This window comes from Pistacia vera, unplaced genomic scaffold, assembly GCF_008641045.1.
Source record: "Pistacia vera cultivar Batoury unplaced genomic scaffold, PisVer_v2 Contig871, whole genome shotgun sequence".
In the NCBI taxonomy this organism is placed as follows: Eukaryota; Viridiplantae; Streptophyta; class Magnoliopsida; order Sapindales; family Anacardiaceae; genus Pistacia; species Pistacia vera.
In genome coordinates, this window is record NW_022196747.1 from 46,515 (window position 1) to 61,731 (window position 15,217).

At 36.6% G+C, this 15,217-nt stretch overlaps 1 protein-coding gene across 4 annotated transcripts; it reads right to left on the minus strand.

Annotated features, from left to right (window-relative positions):
- Positions 1–1,651: 1,651 nt before the first annotated feature.
- Positions 1,652–6,950, minus strand: LOC116119079 (uncharacterized protein YacP). Of its 4 annotated transcripts, none has more exons than XM_031405035.1 (11): positions 6,585–6,950; positions 5,982–6,053; positions 5,783–5,907; positions 5,515–5,675; positions 4,706–4,775; positions 4,407–4,461; positions 3,949–4,032; positions 3,507–3,545; positions 2,937–2,971; positions 2,586–2,632; positions 1,652–2,272 (listed from the first exon to the last, which is right to left on the minus strand). In XM_031405035.1, the coding sequence occupies exons 1-10, from the start codon at positions 6,714–6,716 to the stop codon at positions 2,602–2,604; spliced, it is 804 nt and encodes a 267-aa protein (XP_031260895.1). In that variant the 5' UTR covers positions 6,717–6,950; the 3' UTR covers positions 1,652–2,272; positions 2,586–2,601. The 4 variants fall into 4 exon arrangements, 2 of the variants coding, with proteins under 2 accessions (XP_031260895.1, XP_031260894.1); XR_004126313.1 differs by having other exon boundaries at positions 2,218–2,272; positions 3,924–4,032; XM_031405034.1 differs by lacking the exon at positions 2,937–2,971 and having other exon boundaries at positions 6,585–6,949.
- Positions 6,951–15,217: the final 8,267 nt, after the last annotated feature.

Sequence of the window (15,217 nt, forward strand, 5' to 3'; positions counted from 1 at the left end):
AATTTTTATAAATTCAGCTGCCTTCAAATTTTTAATAACAATCCGAAGTTCCCAACATAATGTTCTGCTCATTCGATTACAAATTAAATGACAAAATTTAAGAAGATAGTCACATATTAAAAGGAAAATCCATGAACAAGTTAAAAATACACTGAAAGATTGCTGGGAATACAGCAGCCACCTTCAAAGGTTACTTTAAGATGTCAAACTAAGGTTCAGAGGATTGCTGTGCTGTTGACCAATTCAGAACACACCACAACATTTTTTAATTTCCCATTGTATTTCTCCAGTTCTATATGGCAGAGCCCAAAACCAGGAAAAAAAAATTAGTATACAAATAAAAAGAAACAAAAGGAAATTGGAATCGAAAAAAAAATTACATGTGCTTATCCAGTACAAACATGCTACATCTTTATTAATTTTCTATTTCATCAATAATAACAAGTATAATCATCAATAACCACTGTCATAATTTTCATATAAATATCGTATCTCCATTCTCCAAGTCTCCACCTTCAAAGATTGCAATTACAAATTATGGGATATGAGGCATTTAGGTCCAAAACGAGCGAATACCCAGTTAAGAAAATAGAAGATCTGAGACAACTGTGGGGGGAACGAAACCGAATATAAAGAAGAAACCACTAAAAACATGCATATTGTAAACGGGAAGAAGAAGATGAAGCAGATGGGGTTGATTTCGATTCGATTAAGCATGGACAACAAACATGAATAAGTTTTAGAGACAGTGGAAATACCTTTACAAAGATTAAGCGAGGGAGGCGTCGTCGTCGATGATTGCGAGCAAGGGAGGTGTCGTCGTCGTCAATTTCAGAGAGTGGAGTTGAGATTGAGAAGTGGTTTTGCGATTTCAAAGTGGAGTTGAGATTGAGAAGTGGTTTTGCAATGAGTAATGACATCTTCCACTAACCAACGTCTACTAATATAAGTACTAATATTATAAATTTGAAATTCTTTTTTTTGAGAGAATTTTAAATTTGCAATGTTAGTATTTAAATTAGTATACCATGATTAATACATATAATTTTATTCTTTTGCACTTTCATAGGGGGAGGGTTTAGTTTGTGTAGAAAAAAAATCAATTTAGGGATATTTTTTATTTTTAAATAGTGAGTCGGCTTACCAGGTGGGCCGATTAGACCATCCGGTTTACACTATTTATCTGACTTATTGACAAGTTAAAACGGGTTTTAAATAATAACGGGTTTTATATCAACTCGGACCAGATTTAAAGCCGGATCCCGATCGAATCGATTGAACCAACCGATCCAGTCTGAGTTTTAAAACAATGAGAAAGTTTGTAAGACTAAATTGTAAAATAATCTTTATTGATTAAGCTAAAACTTCATTAGAGCCATAGAGTTCCATTTCAGCTATTCTTGTTTCATTGCTTTGAAACAATTTTGTGAGTGTTTGCTAATGTTCAATTAGGCTATTAATTAACAAGTCATAGGTAGGGCAAGACCATTTTAAAGGTAGGTTAGGTTGGCATGCAAATACCTGAACACATGACAGCCTATATTAGAAAGCACCAAATAATTCCCAAAAGAGCAGAACAATAAGCTAACCAACAAAACTAATCAAAACATAAAAGTATAAGAAAAGGATCATTAGAAACTACTACGTTTGATATCCCCTTCTCTTTCAAGTACTGAAAGTAAGAGCTATCAATCCTCATTTAGAAACAATGATACTTGTCGATAACACATTTCAGTACAGGAATTGGACCGTGAATAAGTGCAGCATGTACAGAAAATTGTCAAAGTTGATATTCTGGTAGAGAAAATAAGAAACTTATTACAATCATACATTAAAAAGGGAACCTGAAAAAATCATAAGCAAAGTATGGTTTGGGAACAAATACATTACGGCACCTCTTACTCTGGCAAAAAGAAAGCGCCGATTTTGTGCTACCGGTCTCTATACACTAATTGATGCCACCATCATCTGGGATCTCTTAATATACAGGTCATAATGAATGAAATTGGAGCTCTATTCTGGTTGTGGCAGCTAATTATGAATAACCTTTACTCCATTTTTTGAATGAGAATTTTGTTCTATGTTTAGGTAATGGATTCATGTACTTGCCATAAGCATGGTCCGCAGAAAGGGTATGATACAAAGTTTAAGTAAGATGAGCTATTTCGAGTTTGACTCATTCTCTGATAGCTTATTCCTCATATCTTTAAGAGCACCCAAAACTTCAGAATCAAGATTGTGCTTCAATAATCTACCTTGAAACGAAGTAGATCTGCGAGAGAAAAACACCAACTATGACCACATTGACATCAAGATGAAAAATAAACTTCTTAACCATAACAGCCGACAAAATCATTAAGTAAATATGATATGAACCAAGAACAAATAAATTATCAAACTCATAAATCATATCTTGATGGACATGATCAATGTGAGATTTGTTAAGACTTTCCCTCGCATTCAGACCTTAACCTAAGAATGAGCTTAAAAATCTTTTGACTTTAAACCCAATTTCTTGTGCTTGTTTGACAAGCGATATGTAAAAGACACCAGGTATCATGCATCGAGCAATATGGAAAACAAACCTCTGTTCTCGAAACATCATCTCAACCTCCTTCTGTGATGTTTTAATCTACAAAGAAATCATCAAAAAGACAAATTTAACACAAAAATGATCTACAATTTTACATTTCAAAGAACAATAACCTGCCATAGAAAGGTTTCTACACTAAAGAATGAGAATAAAATGCAAGATTTACAGTTCTTAGTTAAGCCAAGAGTCATATATAAGTTGGTGTAACTCCATACATTGGTTGACCATTAGAATCCGTAAAGTGATGATTAACTGAAAACCCGTCCAGTCAACCAAATGATAGGAATCTTTCCAACTTTTTAAAATGTAATGACAAGATCATATAAAGAATTGAATGGGTCACCTGTAATTCATTTGTGGCAAATATGAGAGGATTTGCTGTCATCATTCAAGATAAAGGGGATTCACTATCATTTAAAGTAATACTGTACATACAACATGATGTGACAAAAGATAATTGGGTGAAAGTTTATTTTTAATTTAAAATCAGCCAATCATCTTTTACCACATTATGTTGTATAAGAAATGTTGTATAATAATGTTGTATGTGCAGTATTATACCTATCATTTATCCTAATAAACATTATCAAGTATTGAGATTTGAGGCTACTGCAGAAAAGTGGCAGACATCACCTTATGTGCGTTTGTAGAATAATAGCATGATGATACCTACAAGCTAATCTTGAACTCATCTAGTCTATTAGACAAATGGTCAAGATGGATGAAGGGCTTGTAACTTCAAATGCCACTTTTTTTTTTTTTTTTAAAGACCTAATGAATCTATTCGTATTATAAATCTTCCACTTACTAAGGATTATTAACTTAAAATATGAGATAATAAAAAGTTTGAGTACCATGTGCAGTATTCAAGCATAAAAAGCAGAAATTGTGATTATAGACAACCATGCCTCACCTCAGAAACCAATGCCTTACAACTCCACACAAAGGCTCCCTGGAAATGATCAGAAAGTACCACTAAGTCACATGCAGAGCAAGAGTAAACCAATGTGAATGTGCATTATTTTAGTGAAATACACAAGATTCCTACCACTAGTTGTTTCATTAATTCAAAGCCATAAGATATATATATATCAGAAAAGGTCACTCTGAAGTGAGGTAGTTCGTTAAATATTCTGGTCAAGAGCAGCAGCCTACAAGTAGAATTATGCTGTAATAACAGCTTAACAAGTTATCCTAATAGAACTAGTCGATACTCCATGGTGAACTAATCTAATAGGGCACTCAATCTTTTTAGCACAAAGTAAATTTGTATGTAGGAGCTAAAAGACAAGAAACTACACAAAAAATTAACAAAATTTGTTGTGATTACTACAAAGATTCTGAGGAGAGTTTACTGCTCCATGGGCCGCATGCTGATGACAGTGATCAGAAGTCACAACCCAGACTCTGGGGCATCCATCTTCCTTCAAAGCTACAATCTGTTACATAAACATGATGCCAGACTAGTAATCAGAAAAGAGAAAAAAAATAATAATAAAATCACACTTCAAATTAGCTAATGAAATAGTTCAGCATAGGCATAGTATAACAGTTTCCATAATAAAACATTATGATTTGACCATTCAGAGCAGAGTGACAGAAAACTCTTTAGCAGTGATGTCCAGCCACTTGATTATACCCTTTATTAAACTATGAAAGAATGTCAGTTGGTCTCCACAACATAAATGAAGGAAGGGACATCCAACTAGCTATAGCCAATAAGAGATGCATACGGAACTCAATCCATACCCGTTAAACTGAAAAATCCTATGATTTATGTCATGAAAGAAATAAAGAAATCTTATATTTTCACCTCTTTCTCAATCCATGAATCAGCACATGTTTCTCCAGAGAAAACTATATCAATCCTGCAACATTGTGAATTCTTGAGATTACAAACTTACGATCAATTTCATCATGGCAGGCAAGATTTCATTCCATAAGGTTAACAGTAATGTGAAGGAATTCAGCTGATAAAGCAAAGTTTACAACAAAATCACATTGAATAAAGAATGCTTTACAATTGGTTCTACTGAACAATAGAACCAAAATCATAAGAATAATAGAGTCAAAAAAACAAAATGATCAAAGGTTTAGGATCATAAATAATACCCGGCAAAACTTTCCTTGTGTGTAGCGAGTCCAGACAACATAGCATCGAATACAACAACCACTTTCACCTCTGTAAATATTAAAGACATGATAAAAGTGATGTTGTGTCTTCAACATATAGAAAACAAATAACAAGAAAATTATTAGCACAGACACTTGAGATGAAATCAAGTCAATACTATTTCGAATAGTTGAAATATGAATAAATACATCTAAGAAAAAGGATTGTGACTAACATTATTATCTTTACGCCTCTATCTATATGGCTTTACCATTATAATACTTAGTTGAAACAAATAATACTGTCAACAAATACCAGTTCATACTGTAATATTTTAACATGAAACAATACAAAACGTTCTACCTATAACAGCAAAATCCTGAAAGAAGAAGAACATCGATATCAAAACTCAATCAAAGTATTAAAGTAAACATCGGGGAAAACCATGAATTTTCAAGTTAACATTTCCATCGAGGAATCTACGTTTAGCAATACATCCATATTCATTAGGAGGAAGTGACATGTTAGAGATGTTAGTGTCAATTTGGTAATATTCTCTTCTAGAGTTTGACATTTGTTATATTAAGTTTTTGGATTTCTTAATCATAGCTAGTAGTACTATTTCTAATTCTATGGTTAATAGAATCCTATGATTTTCAAGACTCAACAACATATGCAAAGAGAATCCCATTTTTTACAAGAGCGATTGAAATTGCTCAATTACTGGGAAAATCTAAGGTGTGCTGATTCGTATCTGATATATCATATAATGAAGCCTCATCATATAAGTAAAAAATAGAGTACTAACCTCTTAACATACTAAATGTGATAAGTTCATCGATTAGCTTCTGGCGAGCAACATCTAGCCTTGCTTTCATAAAATGCTTCTTCAGCTTTGGCCAATAGCCACACACATTATACCCATCTACAAGCAAGACAGGAACTGCATCGACTATGCCCTGGTTTGTACTGTAAGAATTATTTAGCAAACCAAGAGCAATACTTCTCCACAAATCTTAACAGGGGAAATAGCTTAATACTTTTGAAATAAGAATGGAACCTGGAAAGTAAATTACTAGTAAAGGGTTGTGGTAGGATCGCGATAGAGCTCAGTATCTTCAGGAAGTTCCTCCTTCTCGATTCTTTTCCGGCGGTAACTCGTAGAAGGCCGGGGTGTGCTAGACTTCCTCTTTTGGAACTCCTACAACAGCTTCCTTGAATAAGATAAAAGATAAATTCCAATATTGGTTTTCGATATATGAATTTATCACCAACCTTCCATAACTTCAAAAACTGTAAATTCTGTTTGACATTAGACGTAATTCTCGGAGGCGTTGGATCAGAATCCTATCAGCAGAAAGCCTGTTACTGTTAGAGTCAATCTAAAATTGACTGACATACATATTAAGCTTTAAAATATCAAATTTCACTTCCATTTAAAATAGAATAGCAAGAAAGTACACGGAATTCCATGTTCAAGATTTGCTTAAATATCATCCAAAAAATAGTTCCTAAAGCCATTTACAAGGCTAAGAAAACCCAGATGATCCCAGTTACTTCTTATTAAGATAATTGACTAATTAAGCACACAATAAACTCCTCAAAAATCCATAAACGTGCCCATATAAAGCATTTATCGGTTGAGGAACCACAACCAAATCCAGAAACATACTAGAGATGTATAAAAAAAAAAAAAAAAAAAAAAAAAAACACTAAATCCTCTCAAAATAAGTGAGTACAATTACAAAACCTTTTAGCAAAAGCCTTTCTAGTAACTAAATTAACTTCACTGAACAAGCCCTTAAAGAAAAAGTGTAAGATATGCTACAGGAATTGCCTTTAAGCCATAAATTCGTTCATTTTTCAAAAAGAGCAAACCTTTGGGGAAGAAGTTGGCGACTTTTTGCTGCTCTTAGCCATAATTATAACAATCTTCAATGAAGAGGAAGATGGAGATGGAGACGGTAAAGCATAACCGCAACCGCCAAACGGAAATGTAGCTGATTTCATGGCCTCTTGCTTTGGCTTTTTATTTATTGCTGTTGCTTTTACTTCACTGCCCCTTCTTCTTTCATTTCAAGGTTGAGTTTGAGTTGAGCTCTTGGTTGCGAGTTGTGGGTTTGTTCTGAAGTTCTTGATGGAAAGGTGAAGCTGTGTTTGTGCGGCTAATGTTGTTCGGACTTCGGACAACTGTGCCGTAGATTTCTGGACCGGGTTTGAGTTTTGCTTCAAAATTTAACCAAAAAAAAAACCGACTAAGCGCTTTGTTTGAATGATCAATAAGACGACATGTCTTTTTGTCATCAAATGCAGAGACGTAATGTCGTTGAAATAGATGATGATTTCTTTTCGATTGTGAGAAAACTTCATGGGCTAATGGGCTAAATTACAATCGAATACTTCATGGGCTAATGGGCTAAATTTGGTGTAACAAAGAGAGGCCCATCAAACTAACCAAAAGGCCTTGCACATTAATGTTAGACGTGCTCTTTTACGTGTACAGTAATATTGCACTCACAAACTATTATCACTTACTTTCTCTCATAAACATGACGGATCAGTTTGTAATTAGTCAGCTTATAATAAATCTCTTCTGTCCAACAATGAATTCTGTCTGACTAAATATAAGTTGACGAATTACGAGTTATCACATCAACTTTAGTGAAAGAAATTTATGAGAAATGTTTATCAATTTATCTTTATTTTTAAATATAAACTAATAAATAAAGAATGAACCCTTTTAAGAATAAATCTTATAATTAAAATAGTGACCTTAACATATATTTTAATACCACCTTTCAATTATTGATCTCGAACAACTATTATCTCCACTTTATTCGAGAGCTTATTGCCTGCGACGCCCTCAGCGTTTGTCAAGTTCCTACTGTTTCTCAGCTGGTTGTTGTGTTCACTAAAGGTCTCTCTCGAAAGCGTTTTCGGACCCTCTTTTCTCCAATTGCAGCTTCATGATATGTGGCTCCAATTGCGGGGAACATCGAAGAGTAATTGCATGTATATGTATATGTGTTATATAGTGTTACGTAGGGTGTTTTTGTAAATTCATATAGGTTTATTGTATTATTTATTTTCTGCAACTTTGTTAACTTCTCGCTGTCAAATACATTACTCACTTTTCCGGCCGCTTACTGTCATGCCTACCTCTTTCTTTCTCTCTCGATCTGCTCTTCTCACAGTATGACCACTGGCATCCCCTGGGCCCCTTACATTCTTTGGTTCCTGCTCGAAATTTCCATTCTTTAGGTTTGGGGCATGAAGCTACAGTGACTAATATTCTTGTTGACAGACAATGGGTATGGCCAGCCCCTTTACGGGAGATGTTCTCCCATATTGCTTCCCCTGTCCCTGGTGACTTATCAAGTAATCTGGCTTTTTGGATAAATTTAGAAGGTAAATATTCTCGGTATTCCTCTTCGCAAACTTGGCATGATCTTTCCACTCAATTTGTCAAGGTCATTTGGCACTCTTTGATCTGGACGGGTACAAGCATTCCTAGTCATTCTTTCATCTTTGGGTTGCCATTAAAGTAAAATCTTAACCCAAAATAAGATGATAACTTGGAATGTAAATTTTGAGCTGCATTGTGCCTTATGCAATGGCCCCTCGGATAGTCATGATTATCTGTTTTTTGATTCTGTGTACTCTAAAACTATTTGGAGCGCTGTTCAGAGGAAAAGGAATTTTCGGGCTCCTATTGGTGACTGGAACAGTATATTGACCTGGTGTGCTAAGAAGTTTAACGGGAAAAATATTTATTCAGTCATTAGAAGACTTCTTTAGGGTGCTTCAGTTTACTTTTTATGGCAGGAGCGTAATTTTCGACTGTTTAAAAACTCAAGAAGAGAGCCTAACTGTCTCAATCAACAAATCTTTGATATTGTAAGGCTTCGCCATTTTAGTCTTCGGTTCAAGGATAATCAAAGAGTCCGCAGAATGTTACAAGTTTGGGAACTTCCCTTTTACCGTGTTCGTAATGGTGTGCCGACAGCCTGTTAGCTGGTGGGTGTGTTTCTTGCTTGTTCTTAGACAGGAGTTGTATAAGCAGTGTCTTAATCTTGTCCTTGCTGGCGCCGTTTGGGGCAGTAAGTGGATTCGTGTTTTTTTTGGTGTGACTGTGATGTCTTTCTGGACTGTTTCTCCTTGACTGCTTGTGGTGGAATTTCGTTCTTTGCTTGGTTGATTGCTTTGGAGTTTGGTCCCCTGATTCTTGTTGCCCTTGGCGAAGAAGCGTGGCTGTTATGCGGCTGTTCTAGGTGCTAAGAGGTCTCAGTTTGGGAATATTGGTTTATTAATGGCCTATCGTGGGCAGCAGCAACAGCTTCTCCTATGTGATGGCTGAGATTTGTAGAGGTTGCACTCTTTTTGAAGCTGTTAGTCTCAGTTTGGCTGGGCTAGCTGTTTGTTTTGTTGATGCATGATTTTGGACGCTAACGACTCGCACGTGCAAAATGTCAAGAGGGTCTTAGAAATTACACGTAATGGATCCATGAGATTTGAATATGGAGCTGAGATTATATATGTTGAAGAAAACATAAATAATAGACTAACAAAAGAGATTTTTATAGTGGTTCGAATGCATAAACAAGTGACTCCTACATCCACTGTTATTTTATTGATCTCTGACTGTTTCTATGATATTGCCCGTAAGGCATACAAAGATGAAGAAATACAGTGTTTACAAAGAGAAAGAATTGAGCTCTTATCTATGTCTAGCTCTCATATGCCCAGTCTCCCTTTTCGGGAAGAGAAGTGTCAATTTATATACCTTTGAACTCAATGCAATGAGTGTTTTGCAAGTTGCCTTGACACATGGAAGACTCTCATCCATTCATCTCTTGAAATGAGATAGGGTTGGTATGTATATCTTTGAGGAGATATGGGCTTGACAGCTAGTACAAAAAGACATTTATTGAGCTGATATAAGCATGACTTTTTAGGCATAACAGAAGCCCCCCCATTTTTGAAGTGCGTAATTGCGCTTTAGAAACTAAGATCTTTAATCTGAATGGCTGTTGCACTATAGGCTGTAGTCTCGAACTGAAGAGCTCTAACTATTTTTGGCGCGATCGAGTGCTGAGAGCTAGGAGCTGATCGCGATCTGGGAGTCAGAAGTTGATCACGATTTGATAGAAGCTCAACCTGAGAGCATAACAAGCTCTACTTGAGCATAACGAGCTCGACCTGAAAGCATAACGAGCTCGACCTCAGAGCATAACGAGGTCGACCTCAAAGCCTAACGAGCTCTACCTCAGAGCATAACGAGCTCTACCTGAGCATAACGAGCTCGACCTGAGAGTATAACGAGCTTTACTTCAGAGTATAACGAGCTCAACCTCAAAGGATAACGAGCTCTACCTAAGCATAACTAGCTTGACCTCAGAGCACAACGAGCTCTACCTGAGAGCACAACGAGCTCGATCTCAGAGCATAACTAGCTCTACCTGAGAGCATAACGAGCTCGACCTGAGAGCTCAATGTGAGAACAAGAGATCAGCGATCTGAGCACGTGATTTGAAGCTAAAGATCAGGATGACCTGAGTGTGCGATCTGCAATCTAGCCACGCGATCAGAGAATTCTGACGCATGCGATCTGGCCACGTGATCAGAGAACTCTGACGTGTGCGATCTGGCCACGCAATCGGAGAATTCTATCTCGTGCGATCTGATATCTGGCCACGCGATCTGATATCTGGCCATGCGATCAGAGAATTCTGACGCGTGCGATCTGCTATCTGGCCACGTGATTGGAGATTTTTAGCACGTGCCATCTGGCCATGCGATTGGAGAATTATAAAGCGTGCGATCTGCAATCTGGCCACGCGATTGGAGAATTCTGACACGGGTTTGAGATCTGAGCATGCCATCAGGGAACTTGGATGCAGGTTTGAGACCTGCATGGGCCACCAAACTGTTGAGGCATGATTTTGGACGCCAACGACTCGCACATGCAAAGTGCCAAAAGGGTCTTAGAAATTACACGTGATGGATCCATGAGATTTGGGCTTAGTTTGGTTGGATTTTGGGAATACTACTTTTAGTATTCCCAAAAAAGTTAAACAGTAAAATACCCAAAAATTCAGGGCTTAGTTTGGTTGGATTTTGGGAATACTACTTTTAGTATTCCCAAAAAAGTTAAACAGTAAAATACCCAAAAACTCACAATATTATTCAACTTTATTCAACATTTTTTAAACCCCCTAAATTTGTTAATTCAATTAAATACCCCTAAATATTTTTAATGTTTTTGTTACGGCGATCCGGCACCCTCGGCGGGGTGGGGCCGGCTGTCCGTATTTGAGGGTGGATGGGGGTGTTTTGTTAACTTTTAATGTTTTATATAAGGGGTGTTTTGTAAAAAACAACATAGGGGGTATTATAATTGTAAATCCTACATCGTAATACCCGCCCAATTCAACTTTTTTAACTTTTTTCAAAAAACTTTTCCCAAAAACACAAAATTGTGAACCAAACAAGAGCCTTGAATATGGAGGTGAGTTAATATGTTGCAGAAAACATAAATAGTAGGCTAACAAGAGAGGTTTTATAGTGGTTCGGATGCTAAACAAGCGACTCCTATATCCACATATTATTTATTGAACTGACTCTTTCTATGATATGCCATAAGGCATACAAAGATGAAGAAACACAGTGTTTACAAAGAGAAAGAATTGAGCTCTTATTATAACCTAGCTATATGCCCCCCCGCCCTTTTGGGAAGGAAGTGCCAATTTATACACCTTTGAAATAATGCAATGAGTGTTTTATAGTTGTCTGACACATGAAGGCTCTCATTGAAAAGAAAAGAATTGAGCAAAAGAATCTTGAGAAAAGAAGAGAAAGAAACAGTTAAGAGAAAAACAGATTCAGATCTGGAAAAATATTTTTTTTTGCTTAAAAAGAAAGCTACTGTACAAAGACCTTATACTGTTTCTTTAGTAAAACGCAGCGTATTGGCAAGTTCTTTCTGACCCTATCCTACTCAATATGACACTCTGGTCCAGACCTTTATACACAATATTCCCCCTGAACTAAACCATACTCACATATGACATTTTAACAAACTGCTGCAGTCTCATGACTGCAGACTAAAAACAGAATCTTTACACAAATCTGCAGGCAACAAACAGAATCAGCTCACAAACTGCATTCTTTTACAAAAAAATGCATTTCTACAAAAACTGCAGCAGCAACTACTCCACGCACTGCACAAACTGTAATTCTGCACTTCACAAACTGCGTTTCTACAAAAACTGCAGTCAATCAATAGCTTAACACCCTGTACAAACTGCAATTCTGCACTTCACACACACTGCACAAATCAACTTCACACACTGCACAAACGGCAGTTCATTCAAAAAAAAAAAAAAAAAAAAACTGCAACAAAATGTTTCACAAAAACTGCAGTCAATCAACAGCTCCACACACTGCACAAATAAGCTTCACACACTTCACAAACTGCATTTCTTCACAAAAACTGCAGTCAATTGACTGCTCCACACACTGCACAAACTGCATTTCTTCACAAACTGCATTTCTACAAAAAACTACAGTCAATCAACAGCTTAACACCCTGCACAAACTGCAATTCTGCAAAAAAACAACATTCAACTATCGTCAATCAACTTCACATACTAGACATCTTTCAAGCCTCATCAGATAGAACATTTTGATTAATAGCAGACTAAAGTATCTCCTCAACAGTAGCATTAACATCTTCCTTCTCAGTATAGTCATCTTTCTTGTACTAATAAGATAGAACAACTTGTTTATCCTTCAGTAACTCTGAAGAGGCAACCAGGCTGGACACATTCAATCTGTCACACAGAATCTGATGTCTATGACTTGGAAGAGGTTTTGTTAGAATATCAGCAATCTGATATTCTGATACAACATACTAAACACTAAGTCTTTTTTCTGCTGCAAGTTCTCTCACATAATGCACACATCAATTTCAATATGCTTGGTCCTTGCATGAAAGACCGGATTAGATGACAAAGCTTTGGCACTCATGTTGTCACACCAAAGGACAGGTGTTACATTAACCTTAATACCAAGCTCTTGAAATAGGTTCTGAATCCAGACCAGTTCAGTAGCTGCTTGACTTAGTGCTCGATACTTTGCTTCTGTGGATGACAATGCTACAGACCTCTATTTTCTTGAACACCATTGTACCAGATTTCCTCCAAGGTAGATGCAATAACATGTAGTAGACTTTCTGTCAATGGTATCACTAGCCCAGTCAGCATCTGTGTACCTTTCAAGCACCAAATACTGGTGTTTCTTGAAATATAGCCCATGTTGAAGAGTGCCTTTAATATATCTCAGCATTCTTTTGCAAGCAGTCCAGTGAGACAGCGTTGGGAGCTACAAGAACTGACTCAACTTATTAACTGCAAATGTTAAATCAGGCCTAGATAATGTGAGGTATTGTAAGCCCCCAATAATACTCTTGTAGAGAGATGGCTGATCAAAGATGGCACTATCCTCTTTGCCAAGTTTAACATCAATTGACATGGGTGTAAGACAAGGTTTAGAATCAGACATTCCAGCTTTGTGAAGAAGTTCTTGAGCATATTTAGATTGTGTTAGCAACAAACCTGAATCATTCCTATGAACCTCAAAGCCAGGAAAATAATTTACAGCCCCCATATCTTTTAAAGCAAACTACTGGTTCAAATCAGTCACAAGTTGAGAAATTAACTTAGCCTCATTACCAGTCACAAGAATATCGTCAACATATACTAATAGTACACTACTTGACAACCTTTTTTGTAAAAGAAGAGGTTGATATCTGATGCAAAATTGACAAATCCCCAAGTCAGCAAAGCTTTCTTCAATTTGTCAAACCAGGCTCAAGGAGCCTATTTTAGGCCATACAAGGCCTTTGTTAATTTGCAAACAAGCCTAGGATTAGACTCAACTTCAAAACCTGCAGGCTGAACCATAAACACATTTTCAGTGAGATCCCCATTTAAAAAAGCATTATTTATATCTAGCTATTGAATATGCCAATCATGATGGACAACTAATGAGAGAATAATCCTGATGGTGGCAGCTTTAATCACAAGGGCAAAGGTATCAAAATAATCTAATCCTGGTGTTTGTTGAAACCCTTTAGCTACCAGTCTTGCTTTATATTTTTGAAGAGATCCATCAGCATTTAATTTAGTCTTAAACACCTATTTACTCCCAACTACATGCATATATGAACGGTAAGGAATTAATTCCCAAGTATGGTTTCGAATGAGAGCTTGAAATTCTGTTTCCATAACTGACTTCCATTATGGACATTGAAGTGCTTCTGTAACAGTTTTTGGTTTAGGCAAAATTGTTGCTGTGGAGAGAAGAGCACAAGGTTGTACCAAGCTTTTTGACCTTGTTAACATAGGATGGACATTTCCAGTATTTTTGACAGAAGTCTAATGCTGAGGCGGTTGAATAGGTAAGACTACTTCAAGTTGAATCCCTTTATGTGCAGATGGAACTTTGGAGTGAGCTGTGACTGTGCATTAATCAGGTTCGAATCTTTGGACAGTTTCAAATTGATCAGGTTGAGATGTCTGGATAGTTTCAGATTGATCAAGTTGAGATGTCTGGATAGTTTCAGTACTTATTTCAGAGAACTGATGCTTAGGAGGTTGAGTAGGTAAGACTACTTCAAGTTGAATTCCTTTATTTTCAGGTAGAGCATTGGAGTGAGCTGTGACTGTGCATTGATCAAACTGAGTTGTATGAACAAGAGATGGTGCAGAGATATCTCTACTGGTCCAGACTGAAGAAATAGGAGTAGACTGAGAAGTGACAGAATAACCAATCTACATAGGCAGATGCCAAGGAGTTAGAGATCCATTGATGCTATTAACTTGATCCACTGCTTCTTCAACTTTAGAGACTAGAAAGCACTGAAACCCAAACTTAAAAGCCATCTCAGATTCATTGAACTTAACCTGTCTAGCTATATAAACTTTTCCAGATGAAGCCAAGCATTTATAGCCCTTATGCTCTGAGCTATATCCTAGAAACACACATTTCTCAGTGTGATAAGAGAACTTGTGTTGTTGGAAGGGCCGAATATACGGAAAACAGCTGCACCCAAAGACTTTAAGCTGTGTGTAATCAGGATCTTTATTAAACAGTTTCTAAAAGGGTGATACAAAACCTATGGCAGCAGATGGTAACCTATTTAGAAGAAAGGTTGCTGTTGAGAAGGCTTGCCGCTAGAAGCATAATGGCATTCCAGCATGAGCTAGCATAGTTAAACCAAATTCAGTAATGGCCCTGTGCTTTCTCTCTATCCTGCCATTCTATTGATGAAGATAAGGACAAGGGTGCCTAAAATTGATTCCATGTTGCTGTAGATATTTGGAGAATGATCTAAACTCACCTCCCCAATCAGTTTGCAAACACTTAATTTTAAAATCAAATTGCTTCTCAACAAAATAGTGAAACTGTGTAAAAATACCATAGGAATCAGATTTCAACTTCAGAGGATA

What these genes read in the sequence shown, in the direction of transcription:
- LOC116119079 (XM_031405034.1), bottom strand. Translation starts at nt 6,716, where the DNA reads ATGAAATCAGCTACATTTCCGTTTGGCGGTTGCGGTTATGCTTTACCG. An exon ending in AGTTTTTGAAGTTATGGAAG is followed by an intron (nt 5,908 to 5,981) that starts GTTGGTGATAAA and finishes AAGCTGTTGTAG; the next exon opens with GAGTTCCAAAAGAGGAAGTC. An exon ending in GTAAGGCATTGGTTTCTGAG is followed by an intron (nt 2,633 to 3,506) that starts GTGAGGCATGGT and finishes ATTTCTTTGTAG; the next exon opens with ATTAAAACATCACAGAAGGA.